This window comes from Lagopus leucura, unplaced genomic scaffold (genome assembly GCF_019238085.1).
Source record: "Lagopus leucura isolate 7727_CA_CO unplaced genomic scaffold, USGS_WTPT01 Super-Scaffold_650, whole genome shotgun sequence".
Classification (NCBI taxonomy): Eukaryota; Metazoa; Chordata; class Aves; order Galliformes; family Phasianidae; genus Lagopus; species Lagopus leucura.
The window spans coordinates 1,311,231-1,330,256 of record NW_024962253.1 but is presented as its reverse complement, the minus strand read 5'-3'; the positions used below and the strand labels follow the sequence as shown (position 1 = coordinate 1,330,256).

The following is a 19,026-nucleotide window of genomic DNA, read 5'->3' as shown; positions in this document are numbered from 1 at the left end:
GGCACTAAAGATGTTTGGTCTTAATAAGATATTAAAGCTGTAAATATGTTTAGTCTATTTAGAACTTTGTACTCTGTTTGGCCACTACAGTGGCTCATGCAGTTAATAATGGTAGCTTATGTAAATATCTCTCTATGCTAACTCAGCCCTGTAAGAGCTGATGTTAAATGAGGAAAGTTTACAGGATTCAGCCATGCCAGTAATAGTGGCAAAAATGCTGCTGCAGGTTGGTGTCTCATCAAAGTTGCTGGTGTACCGTTTTTGCTGGTGAGCCTACCAGTGCCTCCTCAGCCAGTGCGTGTACAGCTGATACCCAACCCTTCAGGTATCTTTTAGTGTGAACTGATTAGTACTGTACTGGTCTTTGGATGCAAAAAATACTCTGCAGTGGTCTTGGATGTAGTTCAGTAGTGCCGGGTCTCAGTGTTACAGTCCATGCGTGACATCGGTCTGACTAATGCATTACACTACCAATAACTACATCTCCTCTTCTTCCCAAGAGGATGAGAGATCTTGTGATCATCAGTAGCTCTTAAGGAAAACTAAATGTAGGAAGGAGGCAAATTGTGCGATTCTAATCCAGAGTGTAGCAGACCTTGCTGCTAGATGCAAAATTAACTATTTCTGGTGTCCCCTAGTTCTGCCAGTCAGTAAGTTACAAGAGATGCTGAAGAAAAAAGTGACTGTCTATGTTAATTCATGTAGCTCTTGGTCTGTCACTTAAGTTGCTGTTAAGGTAGTGACTGTGATTCTTATATGTTTATGTAAGTTGTATTTATTTTTTTCCCATCTCCCTTCCTCTCAGTATGACTTCTCCCTGGAAAAGAAAACAATTGAGTGGGCTGAAGATATCAAAAAAATTCAAGCTGCCCAGAAAGAAGCTGAACGCAAGGCTGAAGAAGCAATAGCAAACTCAAAAGTTGCTCCAGAGGACAACAGAATGGGGTTCCCAGAGGGACCTTGCCCCGAGGCCATGCCTCCACCTATTAACCCCATACTCGCTAGTCTGCAGCACAATAGTATTCTTACCCCTACTCCAGCCAACAGCAGTGCTGTGAAGCAAAAAGTTCTTAGTCCACCTCATCCAAAAGCAGATTTCAACCCAGCTGATTTTGAATGTGAAGAAGACCCATTTGACAAACTGGAATTAAAAACTATTGATGATAAGGAGGAATTAAAAAACATTCTTGAAATTCATGTTGGTACTACTGGGCCAGTTGTTGCCCAACTGTTAGATAACAGCTTGCCCAAAGGAAAGTCTGAGTCTGTGTTACAAGATCAGGAAGTTTTGGCATCCATAGAAAGGGCCGCGTTGGACCTCAAGCCCCTTCACAAACCCAATGGCTTTATCACTTTACCGCAACTGGGAAACTGTGAAAAGATGTCCTTGTCTTCCAAAGTGTCCCTGTCCCCTATCACTTCAGTGAGCAGTATCAAATCCCTGTCCTTTCCTAAACTTGACTCCGATGAGAGTGATCAAAAGTCGTCAAAGCTCATGGGCGCTTTTCACAGTGCTAGTTGTCTCCGCAATGGCACTTTTCTCAGCTCTTTGCAGGCCTGTGCTCAGAATAAAGCTAGCGAACTGAATGGACACCACATGGTTGATCTTTCTGCTGTAAACGAGGACAGTGGAATGGAGACATCTACATTATCCTCTTCATCCAGACTGCCGTCCCTGGCTTTGTCGACACTGTGTGCAGAAGAACAAAGCACAGTGACCACGGTAAAATACAGCGGATTAAAATTGGGTGTATGGCGGTGATGCGGAGGTGCAGAGGCAAATGTTGATTCTAAAACATTCAGCAGCTTAGTTTTTAAGCTTCTTTTAATGTGAGTCGTACGTAGATAGGACAGATCATGTACAGTAGTTCTTCATCAATGTGGGAAGCTCTTCGGTTCAAAGAGTCTTTATGTTGACAGTGTGAATCTCAGACGTACACACAGATTTCTGCACCCCATTTCCTTCTGACAAAATCTGCTTTAGGTAAACTCATGGAATGCGTTTTCCAAAGAACTTAAGATCTGGACACCAGTATCCATGAAGTCTAATGGAAAGTCTGTAGTCAGGTCCTCTAGCTGGCTCTAAAACAGCCTGAGAAATTGGAAGGCTTCTGTCAGATAAGCAGTGCATGAGTGGTTCTGAAGTCTTACTGGCATGCTGTAGCGTTTTTTGTTTTTTTTCCTAACACCATGTGCTCTACAGCAAGTGTCAGTGTTTCAGTTCTTTCATCTCTTTTTCTGGCTCAGGTTAAAGCATTATTGAGAAATACAGTGTTCTGGCAATTAGTGTATTTTTCAGAGCACAGCAGAAGAGGTGTTCATTGATCACAAGACCAAGCATAATGCAGTAAGCTTTGGCAGAAGTAGCAGTGTGCTTAGCAAGTGCTTACTGCTACAAATCAAATTCTGGGAGGAGATTCTGTCACTGTATGTAGCTCAGGTGAATTCTTGAAGCAGGAGGAGTCTCCAGGGATTAATGGGGAAGAGCACTTACAGCTAGATAGATGGGCCTTAAAATAGCCAAATTCTCACTCCAAGTATTTTAATCTTTATGCTAGAATAAATCGTGATCAAAAGTGTATTCTCTGGAATACTATTAAAAGAAGAAACAAAGAGTAAAAAAAAATCAAGAGACATATTAGGAGGAGGAATACAGATCAGAATTTGAAACTTTGTGTTTGGAAGTAACAAAACCAAGAAATTGGTGTGTTGACAGAACTAGTTATTTCTTTCTAAGATTGAAGACCCTGTATATACTTGCTTTAAATTTCCTCATTAATAAGGTCGTAGTTGATAGAAAGTTACCTGAGTTGCAAGAAATGGAAGTAAATAGAGAAACAAAAATCTCCAGAGTATGAAAAGGAGAGACAAAAGTCAGAATTGTTGGTTGTGTCAGCTGTTGGTTGTGCTGCTTGGCAGACTGGTTCTGCAGAAATGGAACAGTTGTGCGGCCCTGGTGCAGATTGGATCCCAGGCTAATGTGGAGGTTGGAGAGAACAGACTGGACATGGGTGGCCTCTCTGAACTGATGTAGTACTGAAGATGTGTAATTTCTGTGCTGTCCGACTGGAACTTCCCAAAGTGGACCTGTTCCATATTGCTTACTTTTCTGCTGCCAGGTGTCACTTAACATCTCATATTTGTGATGAGTGACAGGAAATAGTCCTATGAGGTGGTTTCTTGTAGTCTCCCCCAAGTTTCTGCCTTTGAGACTGTTAGAATGGGACAAGTAGAGCCAAGTGGTGGACGAGTCCTTATGACTGGGCTGAGGTCAGTGCAGGGCTTTTAGAAATAGGTGTGGGAGACACTGGCTTTAGAAACCAGGTGAGAGCTGAAGTAAGTGCTTAGCTCCTTTTCAACCCAGCAGAAGAGGAAGTACCGGGTTTTGCTGCCAAAGATAAGTATCGTTAGCCATTGGGAGCAGGACAGTTGGTGAAAACGTTAAACTGGTATGCCATTTTGTTTGTACGTGACATATAAACTGCAGTGCTTTGAAAGCAGAGAAGATGGGGGGAGGGTGTATGTTTCTCTTAACCCTTGTCAGAGTAAAAAAAAAAATATATATATATATATATCAATAGATGTTTCTAGGCAACAGACCTTAGAACCCATCAGTGTCACTCAGCAAGCCACTGGGTCAAGAACTGAAGAGGAGTCAGCGTGTTACAGAGCTCTGTGAGCTTGTAGCTGCCACTGTGACGGAAAAAGCAAGCTTACAATTATTGGAGAAGGAGTGCAGCCTTCTTAGAATGTAATCTACTTATAGAGTGCTGAGAGAACAAACAGTCCTTATAATGGCTGCATCCGAAGCAGTGCGGCCAGCGGGGCGAGGGAGGGGATCCTGCCCCTCTGCTCTGCGCTGTGACACCGCACCTGGAGCGCTGCGTCCACAGCTGGAGTGCTCAGCACAGCAGAGACGGGGGTCTGCTGGAGAGCGTCCAGAGGAGGGCCGCACAAATGGTCAGGATGGAGCAGCTCCCTGTGAGGACGGGCTGAGAGCTGGGGCTGTGCAGCCTGGGGAAGAGGAGGCTGAGCGAGACCTGAGGGCAGCCTGTCTGTGTCTAATGGGGGCTGTAAGAGAGGTGGGGATAGACTATTCAGTAGGTCTGTTGTGGTGGGATAGGGGGAAATGGTTTCAAACTGAAAGAGAGAAGATCTAGGTTGGATACAAGGAAGTTTTTTAAAAGGGTGGTAAGGCACTGGCACAGACTGCCCAGTGAGGTGGTGGATTCCTCATCCCTGGAGACACTCAAGGTCAGGCTGGAGGGACTGTGAGCACCTGATGGAGCTGTAGGTGTCCCTGCTCATTGCAGGGGAGTTGGACCTTTAAGGTGACCTTTAAGGATCCCTTGCAACTCAAACAATTCTGTGATTCTGTGGCTATTTCATACTACATATGTCTGCATAACTTGTCTAACCCACATACTTGTCATACCTTGTCGTACGGTAACCCTGATCTTTTCATGAAACCTTTTTCCCAATAGTGGCAATATGTAATGTTCATCACCTTATTTGTGTGTTGTCCAACAGGTACACCCAGACAAGGAGACAGAAATCCCTATGGTAAGTTCTGACATCCTTTGTGGTATTTACACAAAGCTACTGACGTGGTTCCTTAAGTAATGTTTCTTTGGATACCGAAAATCTTAGGCAGTGAGTAAACTTAGGATAAGGGAAGCAGTCTTCACTTCCTCCAAGGTAAAGGGATTGCCCGTATCTTATGGGTCTTTGCAATTGCAAAGATTAGTTGTTACAAATTTTTAGTATATAGCAGGAAATCTGGGTAATGAAATGTTTCTTTGAAAGTGTGGTGGGAGTTGAACTGTTCACAGTGCTTGTTTTTGTTTTAATGGTGAGTAGCTTCTGAAGGGCACTCTGGAAGACTCCAACTAACTGATTTTTTTTTTTTTTTTTTTCTGGTTTGGCACAGAAATGGGGAACTAAGGAAATATGTAAAAGATATAAAAATATAAAAGATGACCATCATCTAAGCTTCTGGGATTTCCTTTCTAGGTAACACACCAAAATTTCCCAGTGTCTAAAGTGCCCAACAACACGACCTGCACAAAGCAGTCGGGTGTTCCTTTTCCGGAGTTACAGCAGACTCTCTCTGCTAGCGAGAGGCAGTGCGTAGAGACAGTTGTCAACATGGGATATTCACCTGAGAATGTCCTGAAAGCCATGAAGAAGAAGGGGCAAAACATAGACCAGGTAAGAGCTTGCACGGGGAAAAAAGAACCTTCAAGTTTTGATTCTGCTGAGATGCAGCCTTGGCTTTGCATAATGGAGGAGATGGGAATGCTTCAACAGTGGTTTTGCAGAACTGCAGAGAACTTGTCACCTTCTCAGAAAAAGTTTCCAAAACCAAAGATGCCTTTCCCTGGAGGTCTGCTCTTGTGGCTTACTGGAGCCAGAAAAGGCTCTCCAAGGCAGTACTGACCGACTTTCTTTGTGTGCTCTGACTGTGGTGCTTCCTGCCTTGTGTTGCCTGAAACACTTGCTAAAACCAGGTCACACACAGAGCATAAAGCTCAGTGGATTGAAGTGTGGCTCTGGGTCTTGGTTCACCTTCAAACAAAGAAACACTTTGAAGCAAGAGGAGTGTGGCTAGACTTTGTGTGCTGGCCCTGTGCTCCCTGTGCATTGTGCGGAATGTTACAGAGGAATTCCTCCACCCAAGATAGCTTCTGCTCTGTGTAGGATTTGGCATCTTGTAGATCTGCTTTGCTTGCCCACTGTCTGTGAACTGAGCCGTGTAAGAAGCTGTAGTGCCAAACAGAAGAATGTCCACCTGTAGGGCAGTTTTAAATCCTGCTGTATTTGCATGCTGCTTTCTCTCTTGTTCTTAGTGCTACCTTTTTCCTACCTGACTTTCTGCCCCTACCTCTCAAAGCTGAGAATGGGTAAGCACAGTGGTAACAGTTTCTGGAAGTGTCAGTAGGGATTTGCAGCTTCTTGACATGTTGAGGCATTCTTAAAAAGCTGAATGCTTCCAGGCTTCATTTCAGCTCTTCAGTTTGAGAGGAAACTAAAAGCTGACTTAGGTTGACAGCTGAACCTACAGTATCACTAAAAATATGTGTAGTATAAAAAGCACAGTTAATCTTAAATTCCTGCCCTTGCTCAGTGATTAGGAAATGGAAGATGAAGAACAAAGAAGGACAGAGGACTTGTTTCCTTTTCCTGAACTCTTACAAGTCATCTGAATACAGAGTAGGGACAGTTTTATCTTGTTCCATGGCATGGAGTCCTGCTCTGTTCCTCTGGATGTACAGAGAGTGCAACCACATGCTGCGAATGTCACTGTGAAATTAGCTTTTCTTTCCCTCAGGTTTTGGATTACCTGTTTGCACACGGACAGCTTTGTGAAAAGGGCTTTGATCCACTTCTTGTTGAAGCGGCTTTGGAGATGCACCAGTGTTCAGAGGAGAAGGTGAGGGCACGTTGTCCTAAACATTAGTCAGAATGCACTATGAAAGGGAATTCCAACAGTAGTTCCTCTAAAGTGATGAATGTAATTCTAGCTTCATGGTAATGCTGAGCTGCTTTCAGAACTACCTACCAAAGAATATCCAGGTGGTGATGTGTGTTGATGTGTTACAGTTCTTCATTGCTTTATTTACCATTACTTGCATGCATTTTTATGGGAAGATTTTTTTAAAGACACAGGTTATTTTGGTTGCAATGTTTTGAATAAAGTGTCCTCTTTTGGCAAAGTGCTTGGTTTGGAGACAGTTAATTTCGGAAGTAGCAAATTATTTCCAAAACCCTGCCAGCTTGTCCTGGCTATGAGTTTCCTCTGTTGTATAATTGCATCTGCCTGGCTGCTCAGCAAATTGAGCTAGGTATCTGTCTGAAACAAGCTGGAAAGTACAGTTTCTGTGGGCCTGGTTTATGCTGTGTGTGTACTTTAGAGGCACTGAAGTTACAAGGGCAGGAACAGATAGGTAGCCAGGGCAGGGGATGGTGGTATGGCTTTTCAGTGTATGCCAAGCTGTTGTGTGCAGAGCCATTACAGGAAATCTTAAGAGGTGCTGTCTTGTCCCCACAAATGTTCACAGCTACTGATGAGCTTGTAAACAGAAACAGTATGAAGATAAGAGAAATGACTGTTTATAAAACAGATTTGCTAGAAGCTTAACCCTCCCACTCCTCACCCTCTGCAAATTGGAAATAACTAGTTTCCTGATTGTTCATTTTAGTGCATTGCCTCTGGAGTGGAGGCAATGCAGGTAGCAGAATGTTCATAGGAATTTGTTTTGCTACTTGTCACTATTTTTCAGAGCTCAGTTAGGATTTGTTTGATGTTGGTAGCTTAGCACACTGTGTTAAAAGGACTCTGGTAATATCCCAGTTTTACCCTGGATTTGGAAGAGCCATTTGATAGCAAAGGCTGTTTTATCATTGTGAAGTCAAAATAGCTTGAAAAAATTGCAGTAGCAGTGGGAGTTGCTGGATGAAGAGCAGGGAAACATTGATCTGGGTGTCTGAATTGGGCCAGGCTGATGAATTTGTTTACTAAGAGGCACACTCCCACAGACTAAGCCTTGGTACCTGTGTTGAAGAAGACTTGGAAATTCAGAACTGCAAATGTTGGAAATTGAAAATGAGGCCCAGTGGTTGGCTGCATAGAGAGACAGAGCTCTGCCAGGCTGGATGGACTGGGCAACTTGGTATAGTGGGAGTCATCCCTGCCCATAGCTGGGAGTTGAACTGGGTGGTCCCGGAGGTCTTGTCCAGCCCAAACCACTCTGTGATTCTGTGACCGTCATGGGAGTAGACTTTTCTTCAAATTGAACTTGTATGGGCTGTACTCAGGGAGTGGGACCTGACCCGATGGAGCGTCCGCTTGCTGTTGACTGTCTTTGTGCTGAATTCCAGATCTGACAAAGACTGAGCACTGATCCTCTGTTTTTCTTGCAAATAATTGTCTGTCTCTTTCAGATCACGGAACTTCTCCAACTTATGAGTCAATTTAAAGAAATGGGCTTTGAACTAAAGGACATTAAGGAGGTCTTATTATTACATAACAATGACCAGCAGAATGCTTTGGAAGATCTAATGGCCCGTGCAGAAGCCAGCTGAAGCACATTCCTGAGTTCTTGGCGTGCAATGGAACAGCCCCACCACCTTCACGTTCAGTGTGACTTGCTCTCAGCAAGGAGTCCAGTTTTTTGCATACATGGGAAAGTGAATGAGCAAGCCTGCCTGCGTGCATCACTCCAGCATTTCTCTTTTCACTGGGAGCCAACTTTCTTTCTTAAATTAAATTTTTGAAGTGTCCTTTCCTAAGTTTCCTTTTTCCAGCTTGGCCACGGAGATTTTAGACTGCCCAGCTGCTCTACTGGAATTGTATATAGTCAGAGACAGGAGTGGTCCTCCTCACTGTTGCACTGGAGTTGGACAGGGGATTACTAAATTTGTTCTGAAACATATAATGCTTTGGTTCTTTGAAGCTGCTTTCTTGGTGTCTGCTTGTACTGAATTACTTGACTGTGTCACAGTCCAGATTATCTGGTTAAATCTGACCTTTAGTGCAATGGAATTTTATTTTTTGATTGAGAGTTAGTCTGTAACTTAGTGAAACACTGGTTTGGAAACTGTCGCCATGCATAAAGAGAGAAGCTGTTCCTCTTGTTTCTTCTTTAACTCATGCATCCAACACTTCTGCAGACGTAAGTGTCCTATGCTAAGTGGTTATAAGTTCTCTTGAAATATAACCCAGACCTGCAATTTGTGGTGGTTCTTGAACCTGAAGGCAGAGAGCTGGGGCTCAGTATTCTTAATCCCCCTGGCTTGTAAGATATTTAAGAAAATGCTCTGCTAGGAAATCAGTTATCTTTTGTTCTAAATAATATTCAATGTGATGCAGGAGGTTTCTTTCAAGCACTTTCTTTAAAATAAACATACTTGCTGCATTAGTTCCATTTTTCACACTGCTGTAGAATTACATAGTAACACCTAGTACTAGAAATCAGGTAGTCATAGAATCATAAGATAAGAATTGGAAGGGACCTCTGGAGATAGAGTAACTGCTTGCTAAAGCAGGTTCCCTCCAGTAACTTGCATGGGAGTATGTCCAGGTGGGTTTTGAAATCTCCAGAGAAGGAGACTCCACCTCTCTGTGCAGCCTATCCCAGTGCTCTGTCATACTCTTAAATAAATCCTTGTGGAATCTATCCAACAACAAAATGTCCATTTCCTCAGAAAAATGTGGAAGCATAGAAAGCATGTTTTGAAGGGGCTTCTCCTGCACTAGCTGTTTAATAAGCAAGAAAAAATTCTATCACTTCTGTTCTTACTCAATTTTCCAGAAGGCAAATCCTTTCAATGAGTATCAGAGTGACTTGCAAGAAGCTGAAGTTCCAGAGATACAAGCATCAGCTCTGCACTTTATCCTGGAGTTCCAGTGCTGCCTCTTATTTCAGTCCAGTCAGATGATGTCAGGAGCACTGCCTCTGCTGCTGGTTTTAACTTCTCTCTTGTTCCTTCTGGAGGACCTGCTGGAAGAGGTAATGTGCATACTGCTCTTGAGGTGACTGGTTGGTGTTGATGTTGCCAAGCATGTTGCTTGCTAAAGTTGATGGGAGATTATCTAAAAACACAGGAGGATAACACTGAATCATCTGGGACTGGTGAAAAGAAATCCAAACTTATCACATCTGAGGAAATGCTGAATATTGGAATGGCATGGGATAGTCTGTTAACAGCTGAGGAATAACAGCAGTATCAACTCTGACAGATGATGGCTGATGCACAAGAACCCTTTTGGTTGGGCTTCTTGTGTTTCCAACAAGAGTATGTGCGTCATTTTGGCAGAAGGATCTTCTCAATTTCATCCAAAGAGTTTTTAGTTGTCAAGTGAGTGATACCAACTTTCTCCTTGTTTTCCTCATTGCCCCCCCTCTTGAAACATGGTTTTCTAACAGCACTGGATTTTTCTGTTTTGGTGCACTGTGGACTTCAGATTATCACACCACCTTTTTTAGGCCTCGTGGACTACAAGGAACCATCTTGGAGTTTAATCCTGAACATTCATCAAGGATTTCCACAAAGAGCCCATCTACTATTAGGCTCTCATAAGATGCCTTTTTGTTCCAGATGGAATGGATCCAGGTGGGCAGCTTATCGAATCATTCATTTGAAGATGAAGAGTAGCATCAAAACATTGCAGCTGTGTGTGATCAGCAGCCTGGCATGGGATTGTCAGTCTCATTTTTCACAGAGGGCACATCAGAGATAATTGTAGACTGGCAGTTTCACTGTTGGGATCTGTACTTAGTTTTTCTCTAATTAGTGCTCTAGAATGATAAGGGTTCTGGATACCTTTCACTTTTAACCTCTGCAAAAGCATAGCTGTAGTGAGCTGACAAATGAGAAACACAGACATGGAGTAATTCTTTCCAATTTCAGAAGCCCAGGAAATAGAAGTCTATTCTGGCACTGCTGATGACAGCCTAACTGGAGATGTTGTATTCAAGGGGCATCCAGATTCCTTCTGTTTAATTCTGTTTGGTGGTTGTGGAGTGTATTCAGCAATGGAAACAGCTTCCTATTTACTTCAATGCACAAACTGTTAGGGCAATTATCTTGTTGAGGGCAGTTTGTTTCTGCTTGGCATAGTCTTAGCTGAACTTGGACTTGTTAATCTCTTTTGTCCCCCTGGCAAGAAGACCCTGGAAACACAGATTTTTTCTGGCCTGCTGAGATGTAAAGGAAGGAGGGGAAAAAAACTTATCTTGGAACCTCTGAATACTGCTCTGTACTAAACTTACAGGCTTATTGAGTAGTAGTACATCAAGCACATTCAAAAAAGGCAGGCTTTTCAGCTGGATGTTGGGATGGATGGGTGGGATGGAAGGGGATGGCTCTGCATCTCAAAGTGAGCGTTAGTGTCTTGCAGGAGCACAAAAGTGCCAGACAAAGGAAAGTGAGATGTGACTAAAGTAGAAGGCTGTATGTGAATCCCAGCAGTATCCCGCCCAGGCTCTATGGATGAGGGACATCCACATGAAAAACAGCAGGCTTTATAGCTGATAAATCCAGAGGTCCTTTGATTGTCCATGGTACCTACATCTGTAGAGTTCATAGAATCATAAGGATTGGAAGGAACCTCTGGAGGTCATCTGCTCCTGCCCCCTGCTAAAGCAGGTTCCCTAAGTAGATTGCACAGGCAAGTGTTCATATAGGTCTTGAATATCTCCAGAGGAGGAGACACCACAACTTCTCTGGCAGCCCGTTCCAGTGCTCCATTACCCTCGCAGTGAGAAAGTTCTTTCGCATGTTGGTATGTATGAAACTTCCTGTGTTCCTGTTCAGTCTCATTGCCCCTTTTCCTGTCACTGGGAACCACCAAAAAGAGCCTGCTCCCATCCACTTGACACCTGCTCATAGATATTTATAAGCATTGATCCCCTCCTCAGTCTTCTCCAGGCTGAACAGCCCCAGCTCTCAGCTTTTCCTCATACAGGAGATGCTCCTATCCACAGCCATCCCTGTGGCCCTCCACTGGACTCTCTGGGTAGTTCCCTGTCTTGAACAGGGCACAGTTCTCTAGGTGTGGCCTAACCAGGACAGAAAGGAGGAGGATCACCTCCCTCAACCTGCTGGCCACACTTTTTTAATGCACCCCAGAATACCATTGGCCTTCTTGGCTACGGGGGCGCACTGCTGGATCATGGCCTACCTGTCATCCACCAGGTCCTTCTCTGCAGAGCTCCTCTCCAGCAGGTCTCCTAGCCTGTACTGATGCAGGTTAGTCCTCACCAGGTGTAGGACCTACTCTCGCTCTTGTTGAATCTCATCAGGTTCCTCTCCGCCCAACTCCCAGCCTGTCCAGGTCTCACTGAATTGCAGCACAGCCTTCAGACACGTCAGCCCCTCCTCCTGGCTTTGTATCATCAGCAGACTTGCTGAGGGTGGACTCCATCCCTTCGTGCAGGCTACTGATGAAGATGTTGAACAGGACTGGAATGAGCACCAGTTCCTGGGGAACACCAGCAGGTCCTGGAGTTTTATTTGAACTGGTGGGCTGCAGCTGCTCTTCAGTAAGTGCAGAGCCCTCATCAGGAGGTCATCTTGGTCTGCTTTTATTATGCCCAACAGAGCCCAACAACTCTCGTAGTTCAGAAATACAGGAACTTTATATAATATTCTGCAGTTCCTTGAAATCTGCAATCTTCTATGCACTGATAGCACCAAGTATTATGCTGTGCATTGTTCAAGTTCTAAATGCGTAAAATATCAGTCTTGAGGCATCATTAATTTGCTGATTCTGCAGAAGAATAATTAATAAAACCCTCAGATATGACTCCCAGCGTCATGGTTCCCATCGCTCATGCTCTTTGACTTCAGCTGATGAAGAACTTGCTGGATATTACAAGCCCTGGGCCTGCTTTCTCCTCTAGGCATGCATGGATGTGGTCTGCTTTGGGCAGAGCTACCAGAGGTCTCTAGAGAGGTGGATGCAGAGGTAGAAGGTGCTTCTTTTTTCTGTGGCTTATTTTTGTTCTATTAAAAAAAACAAAAAACAAAAAACAAAAAAAACAAAAACAGAAACAAACAACAACAAAAAAAAAACACAACAGAAACACACACACAAAAACAAAACAAAAAACAAGAAGCTTGGGGATCAAAACTCATGTTAGAACATGGAGCTGGGAGAATTGGACTCTGGGAAGGGAAGACAGCCCAGCTCCTTACCTCAATTCACGTTTTTCAATAGTAAGTTTTTTAGTTCATCAGGACTCTGAAGGGGATTGCATTGATTTCCATTATTTTATTAAAATACATCCAAAACATCTCATCTGGTGTCAGTGTTAGCTCCTGGAATTCTCCTATGAGGTGCACGACATTAATTACCTTTATTTAAAACAGAATGATGTTAAAATGTAGCTGGCAAGCATCCAGGAGATCTGGGGATAGATGATGGGCAGGACTAGGGCAAGCTTCCAATGGACTGTATGCTGTAACACTGAGCCTCACCTCGCCAGCTTCCAGTGATGGGACTAAGGTCAAAACTTGTGTAAGAAAGGCATTCCAGCCTGTAGGGCAACAATTAATTTCTGGTTTGGAGCTGGCCCTCTGGGTTCAGGTAAAGTAGGTACCCAGCTCTGCTTCCCTGATGCAAAATAGGAGTTTGAAACACGAAAATACGGTTCCTGATAAGTCAGAAAAGCTGGAAAGTAGAAAAAAGTGTTTACCGTTACTGCTATGAGCAGTTCGTTGTGTTGCTTGTTTAGCTTCTCACACCTAATTCTGAACAGGTTCCTGTCTGGCAGTAGACAGTCCTGAACAGGCAAGAACCATTGCCAGTGAAGAAGCAAAGTATTTAGATCAAACCTCTGAATAAAGTCATCTTTCTGGTTAATGTGTGTTAAGTTCTTTTCACAGTCACTGGAACCACGCTGTAATAACCTCTTTGCTTATAGAGGTTGTTTTTAAAAGTGAGAATGGAGATATCAATCCGTGGTAGTGAAAGATGGAAAGTGATACTTACGAAGCCCTTGTTACTTACAAAGTCTCTTGTTATCCAAGAGGAATACCAGTGGGTGTTTTCCCTGCAGCGTTGTTCTTGCATCTGTAGTGAGTTTTCTGGATTTTGCATCATGGGGTGGCTGAAGCTGGGAGTGTGTTCTTGAGGTGGCTGATAGGGAATGAAGCCATGGAGTGGTGGGGATTAACCAAGTGCGGTAGGGGAAAGGTGCTTCTAAAGAAATGGCATAATGTGATGAGATTTGGATGTTTTGGGCACCGTGCATCATTAGTTACTCTGGTACTGTTATGAACAAAGCTCGGTGTGGAAGTGTTGGGTTGAGGCTGGGTCTCTGAGATCAGCAGATTGATTCACATGCCTGGTAAATGGCTTTCGGTGTTGTAACTTTGTCAGAGGTTGTTCTGCCTTTTGTGCTAGCTGCTGCTGAATACTGAGATCTGTCTGTCACGATGAGAAGTGTGCAGGCAAAGTCCAAGCTGCAGACTGTGCTTGGAGCCAGAGCCCTAGTGCTGCCTGCCGGCGCCTGGCTGGCGCTGCTGGAGCTGACCATGCCCCACGAGCTGTCCTTGTGCTGTCGTAGGCGAGTTGGTTCCTGGTTCTGATGTGGGTTTTCTGTGACACCTGGCTGGGCAGCTCTCCTTGCCCTCCGCCAGCTGGGCAGGCAGCTCACTTCTGCTGAGATGATCTTTTACAATCAAACATTTTTACAGTCATTTGGATCATGTCTACTTTAGAAATTTTACCAGAGTTCTGTAGTAAACTGAATTTTATTTTAAATGATGTAAATTATTCAAATAAAATATCAAGCATCTGCATAGCATTAATAGTCTTTCTTTTACTTGCATACAAAAGTGATTCTGCCTTACTCAGTATTTATTGGATTGCATGCGGTCAGGCTCTCAAAATCTTAGCAAAAAACACACAACCTGCTGTAACAAAAATCACATACATTCTTCAAGTTGAAATGAAAACCATTCATACCAGGTGTCAGTGCAGTATCAAACAGCTGGAGGGGGTGACACTGGCACTGGTAGCACACTCACATGGGTTAAAGCAGCATCCAAGTAATAACCTGAGGGCGGAGAGGAGAACGGTACCATTTTCTGTAACTGCTCTTGTCGTTTCTTTTGCAAACTATGAGCCCAGTTTTGGTGTCTCACAGGCATGCAGCACTTCAAGCATGGCAGCAGCCCCATTACTGCTGAAGAGAAGTGAGTTTTTGCAGTTAGGGTTGCTTATTTAATTTTTAATTTTAGCAGAATCTCATGTCCAGCAGGGAATATAAACTGTGAATAGACTGCACCTGGTTCAATATAATTGTTAATCTCATGGATTAGCTAGATGGCTTCAGTTTTAAAAAGACTTTTAATTGCTACATATTTTTATAGCATTCCTGGCTGTTTCTGCACTGAACAAGTAGTTCCTGTTCTGAGGACTTATGCTGGTGCTCAGATCTGCCAGACTTGCTTGTTTTCCAGAGTAGACCTGCTGCACAGGTGGCTCAGTTTTAATAATGGAGAAAATGCCACTTTTCTTTCACTTGTGGGAATTTTTCCCACTCCTCTGTTTTGTTACAACCACCTCTGAAAATACTGAGGTTAGGACGTGCCACATCATGCTGTGTGAATGGCTCTTATGTGTCGCGTTATGAATGCCCAGCTTGGCTAAGAGTCTGAACATGTTTTTGCTGAGTTGGTCTTTAAAAAGCACTTCCCTACTGGGTTAAAGTACACTTAATTGATCCTCATGTCCCAAGTGCCAAAGTACATGGAGGGAAAGTTTTCCCCCCTCTACCAGCTAGCATTACATTGCTGCAGGACCTCTCCTTTTCTTCTGACCTGTGACACATCCTGCATTCCCACATTCCTCTTCAAACTTATTTGCAAAAGTAAGGCAGCTCTGTGACGGCCTCATTTTGTGTGTTTGCTGAGAACAGTGGGAACTACTGTAATTGCTTGCATCTGTTTTTACTTTCAGAAGGTGTAAGGACTGCCTAGCTGCCTTGTGTTCTCCTTACCTTATGCATGGGGAAGCTAGCCCTGTCTCCAGGAGGACATGAGATACTGAGACTGAAGAATCTTGCTCCTGAATGCCTCATTTCTCTGAGGAAAGAAGGCTTCCTAAAACAGGACTGGGAGACCTCATTTCAGGTGTGATATGCTGGTAGCCTAAGACCTAAGATACTGGAACCATCCTGAAGGCCAACATCAACTCAGGCCCTGCAGGGGCTCCGTTCTCTGCTCCACACAGCATTCTCACTTGCAAGATGGAGACTCTTCCATGCATACACCATAATCCCAATAGATCAGGGCACTAATGTAAGACCTTCTTCCTCAATTACAGTTGTAATCCTTTCCCTCCACTTCTGCTACCCAGTGCTACGCTGTGTGATGTTCCTGGGAATGCTTGCACCAAATATGCAATCCAGATAACTGCGTAACTGCTATTGCTGTAGCTGTTGCTCTGCAACTCCCAGGCTCCTCTGGGTAGCTGCAGAAGCAAGCAGCAACATTCACAGCTGGTCAGAGAGCAGTTTTCATAACCATTGGCATTTATGCACTGAGCATACTTTGATCTATTACAGGCATAACTGAGGAAACACTGAGGTGGCCAATTACGCTGTGGCAGCCCAAATTTTGGAATGAGAGCGCTTGCACATTCTTGTTTACACTAGCACATTTCAAGGTCTCTTGTGGCTTCAGCAAGAGGGGTTGTGTGACTCAACCATGACGCACACGTGGCAGCAGGGATCCTGCAGGGTTCCAACTGTTTGTTTGGTTGTTCTTGACTAAAACATCAGCTTCGTGCCCCAACAGCACTGTTAGCCTCTTAAATCCCACCACCTATAACTGGACTCTTCTGATGTGAAAAATCAACTGTCAACCCAGAGCATGCACACTCTGGCTGAGCTGTCACGCAGAGATCAGACAGCATGCAGACAGTAAGCTTTGGATCCTTACTGTTAGCACCAGTGTGAAATTCAAGTGCTTAGTAACATGCTAGATGATCTACAGGATGAAATCCCATGTACATAAGCCTTCTACTTGACCAATTGTTGGCTCTGACTTAAGTGACTTCTAGAAGTTATGGAGCATTAGTCCCAAGCAAAGAACAAATGCTCAAATAGTCATTCTTCTGAAGGGACCGGTACATCTTGTCCTGCCTTGATTTTCATTTAATTCTGGACTTGTTCCTTTGGTATCCTTTAACAGTGCCTTCTCTGTTTCCTCACTGCTGTTTGCAAGTACTTTTCTGGATAGCTTTTGAACATTTCTACTTGTACCTTGCTTCAAAATGCTGTGTGTTTTTTTCCTTTCCAATTTTCATGGCCGAATAGAAGTGCCTCTTACACAAGAAGCTCTGAATACTGTGTACAGGACTGCCAGCTGCTTGGTGAGATATTTACAGGCTGCTGAACGTCACATATAGGAAGGGTGCAGCTCATTGTGGGGTGTTAAAGAAATAGAATCCTTGTGGTAGTCAAGCCAAGTAGTCACCTTTCATTTACTGAGAATTTTCTCCAACCTTATCTAAATTGCACACCAATCACAAATATCAAACTAAAAGCAATCCCCTACCCACCTACACCCTGCAGCACGAGCTGCAGTGAAACACTGGCTGGGTCCAAAACTGTTCTGGTGCTGTTCTTGTGCATATGTAAGAAAGGAAGGTCTAAACCGGTGGAGACGTTTGCAGAGATGTGTCAGGACTAGAAGAATCAGATAAATAGATCTGAAGCTGAGCTCTCATGGTTTGGATACACTTTGATTTCAGTACCAAGATTTCATCTAGCTTAACGATGAAATTCTGAAAATCCTGGGAAAGAAAGCAAAAAGAAAATTAGAGAACAAGAGTAGCAACAGGTTGTAGCATATTTTTGGTATTGTTTTCCATTCTGCAGTGGAATGCATTTAATCAGTTTTTCCTTCTTGATGTCCTGACTCTCGTAAACAGCAGAACTCAATGCCTCTAAATACTGAATAGCAACCTGCCATACAGTAGGATAAAATGTGATATGAAACTAATTAAAACTGAAATGGATGCAGTTGTTTTTAAGTAGGGCTTGCATTAATAAGGGAGCACTCAGAGCAGAATTTGGTGCCCTTGTTGACTGGTCAGTATCTAAGAAGTTGGGAAGTGTCAGGATCCTCAGGGCTAGGGACTGCAGCTACTGCCACACAAAAATTAGTAATTTTCAGCCTTGTTTAGCAGCACCCCAGCTATCAGGTGCACTCTATGTCTTACCCACTATCTTGTCCTCTGTCCTGCAGGGACACTGACACTGTAATGAAGACTAGTCCAGCTGTCCCAGCTTATGTTTCATAAGCACTTTAAACACCATATGGTTCAGTACATGGCTGGTCTTGGCAGGAATCTCTCCTGTGGATGTAAGTTTCATGGCTGGAAAAGTTGCAGCCATCTGTAAATGGAAGGATATAAACTGGTGTGGGAGTCCAAGCTTATTTCAAAGAAAGGTCATGCTGTGAAATATGTCCAATAGTGTTAAGTTATTCATCTATTGCTGGAAGGCCTGGCAAGACTGTCATAATTCTGCTAGTTAGAAAATGGTGCTTGCTACAAGGGGCAAAGAAATGTCAGGCTATGGAGCTGGCTAGTCTCCAACTGCCTGGGATCAACTGGCCCAACAATTACCAAGAAAAACCTCAAAATGCAGCTGTGAGAATGAAAAAAAGGTTGCCTTTTATCACTGCATTTTCTGCCACAAAATTAATGCAGTTAATTGCTCTTGTGCTGCTTTGTAAACTTTCATGTGTTATCTGGGAATGCATCACATGCAGCTGGAAATCACAGCATATAAACCACATGATGGCTCCATTCCAAATTCCCTGAGGGTAAAGTCCCTGTAGCTACACTACAAATCTGAACTGTGAAAGCAATTAAAAGTCATTTTGGTAATGTAATGTAGTAATGGAATTTGGCTTTATTGATAAGACAAAGGATTGGGAAGGGCAGGAAGTTCTCACTGAAAAATGTTAATTACTGAGGTGAGAGAAGAGGCTTGCCACAGTGCTGTGACACACATCTACTAGGAGGCAGGAGAAACTGAGAATGGGAATTGCACGGCTGGTAGTGCAGGCGTTGGTCCTGAGCTTTAGTCTTTACTAGTGTGAAGGTAAGCAGATAAGCCAAAGAACACTTGAGTGACAGAAACTCGTGAAGGCCTAAGACACAGCAGTTATTGACTCAATGAGTTAGCTAGCACTCAGGTTGAGTGGGGCTCGGGGTGGCATATCTGCAGCGTGATAAGCAGGGGGATCTCAGAAGGAAGGCACTGTGGCACCCACTATACCACCAACTGTGGCATCCTACCTCATGTTCTATGGGTGTACTGTTTTCTGCAGAATTGATTTACTTGGTTCAGCCTGTGAGGAGGAAAATCTTGGCCTGGAAAGCTGCCCTGTTTGGTGCAGTCCAGTACTAAGGACACAAAATAAGGTGAAGTTGTCTTATCAGAAAAAAGCAGTTCAGAGTTGGGCCATCAGCTCCCTTCTCCCACAGCAACCAGGCAG

General features: G+C 43.7%; 2 protein-coding genes and 1 pseudogene across 7 annotated transcripts in view; 1 reads left to right on the top strand and 2 right to left on the bottom strand.

The window, feature by feature from the left end:
• The window catches only part of UBAP1 (ubiquitin associated protein 1), a 35,725-nt gene extending 21,419 nt beyond the window's left edge, over positions 1-14,306 (top strand). For 2 of the 6 annotated variants that reach the window (XM_042862287.1, XM_042862286.1), the window contains exons 4-8: positions 806-1,723; positions 4,531-4,563; positions 5,014-5,211; positions 6,332-6,433; positions 7,945-14,306. In XM_042862287.1, the coding sequence (XP_042718221.1) occupies positions 806-1,723; positions 4,531-4,563; positions 5,014-5,211; positions 6,332-6,433; positions 7,945-8,085 (1,392 nt within the window). In that variant the 3' untranslated portion in view covers positions 8,086-14,306. The remainder of the gene's footprint in view (positions 1-805; positions 1,724-4,530; positions 4,564-5,013; positions 5,212-6,331; positions 6,434-7,944) is intronic. The other 4 variants (XR_006177285.1, XR_006177287.1, XR_006177286.1 and 1 more) reach the window with 4 other exon arrangements.
• On the bottom strand, positions 9,972-11,679 carry LOC122174968 (annotated as a pseudogene).
• The window catches only part of KIF24 (kinesin family member 24), a 28,114-nt gene continuing 23,339 nt past the window's right edge, over positions 14,252-19,026 (bottom strand). The window contains exon 12 of the mRNA XM_042862285.1: positions 14,252-17,311. Coding sequence (XP_042718219.1) covers positions 17,168-17,311 — 144 coding nt within the window. The 3' untranslated portion in view covers positions 14,252-17,167. The remainder of the gene's footprint in view (positions 17,312-19,026) is intronic.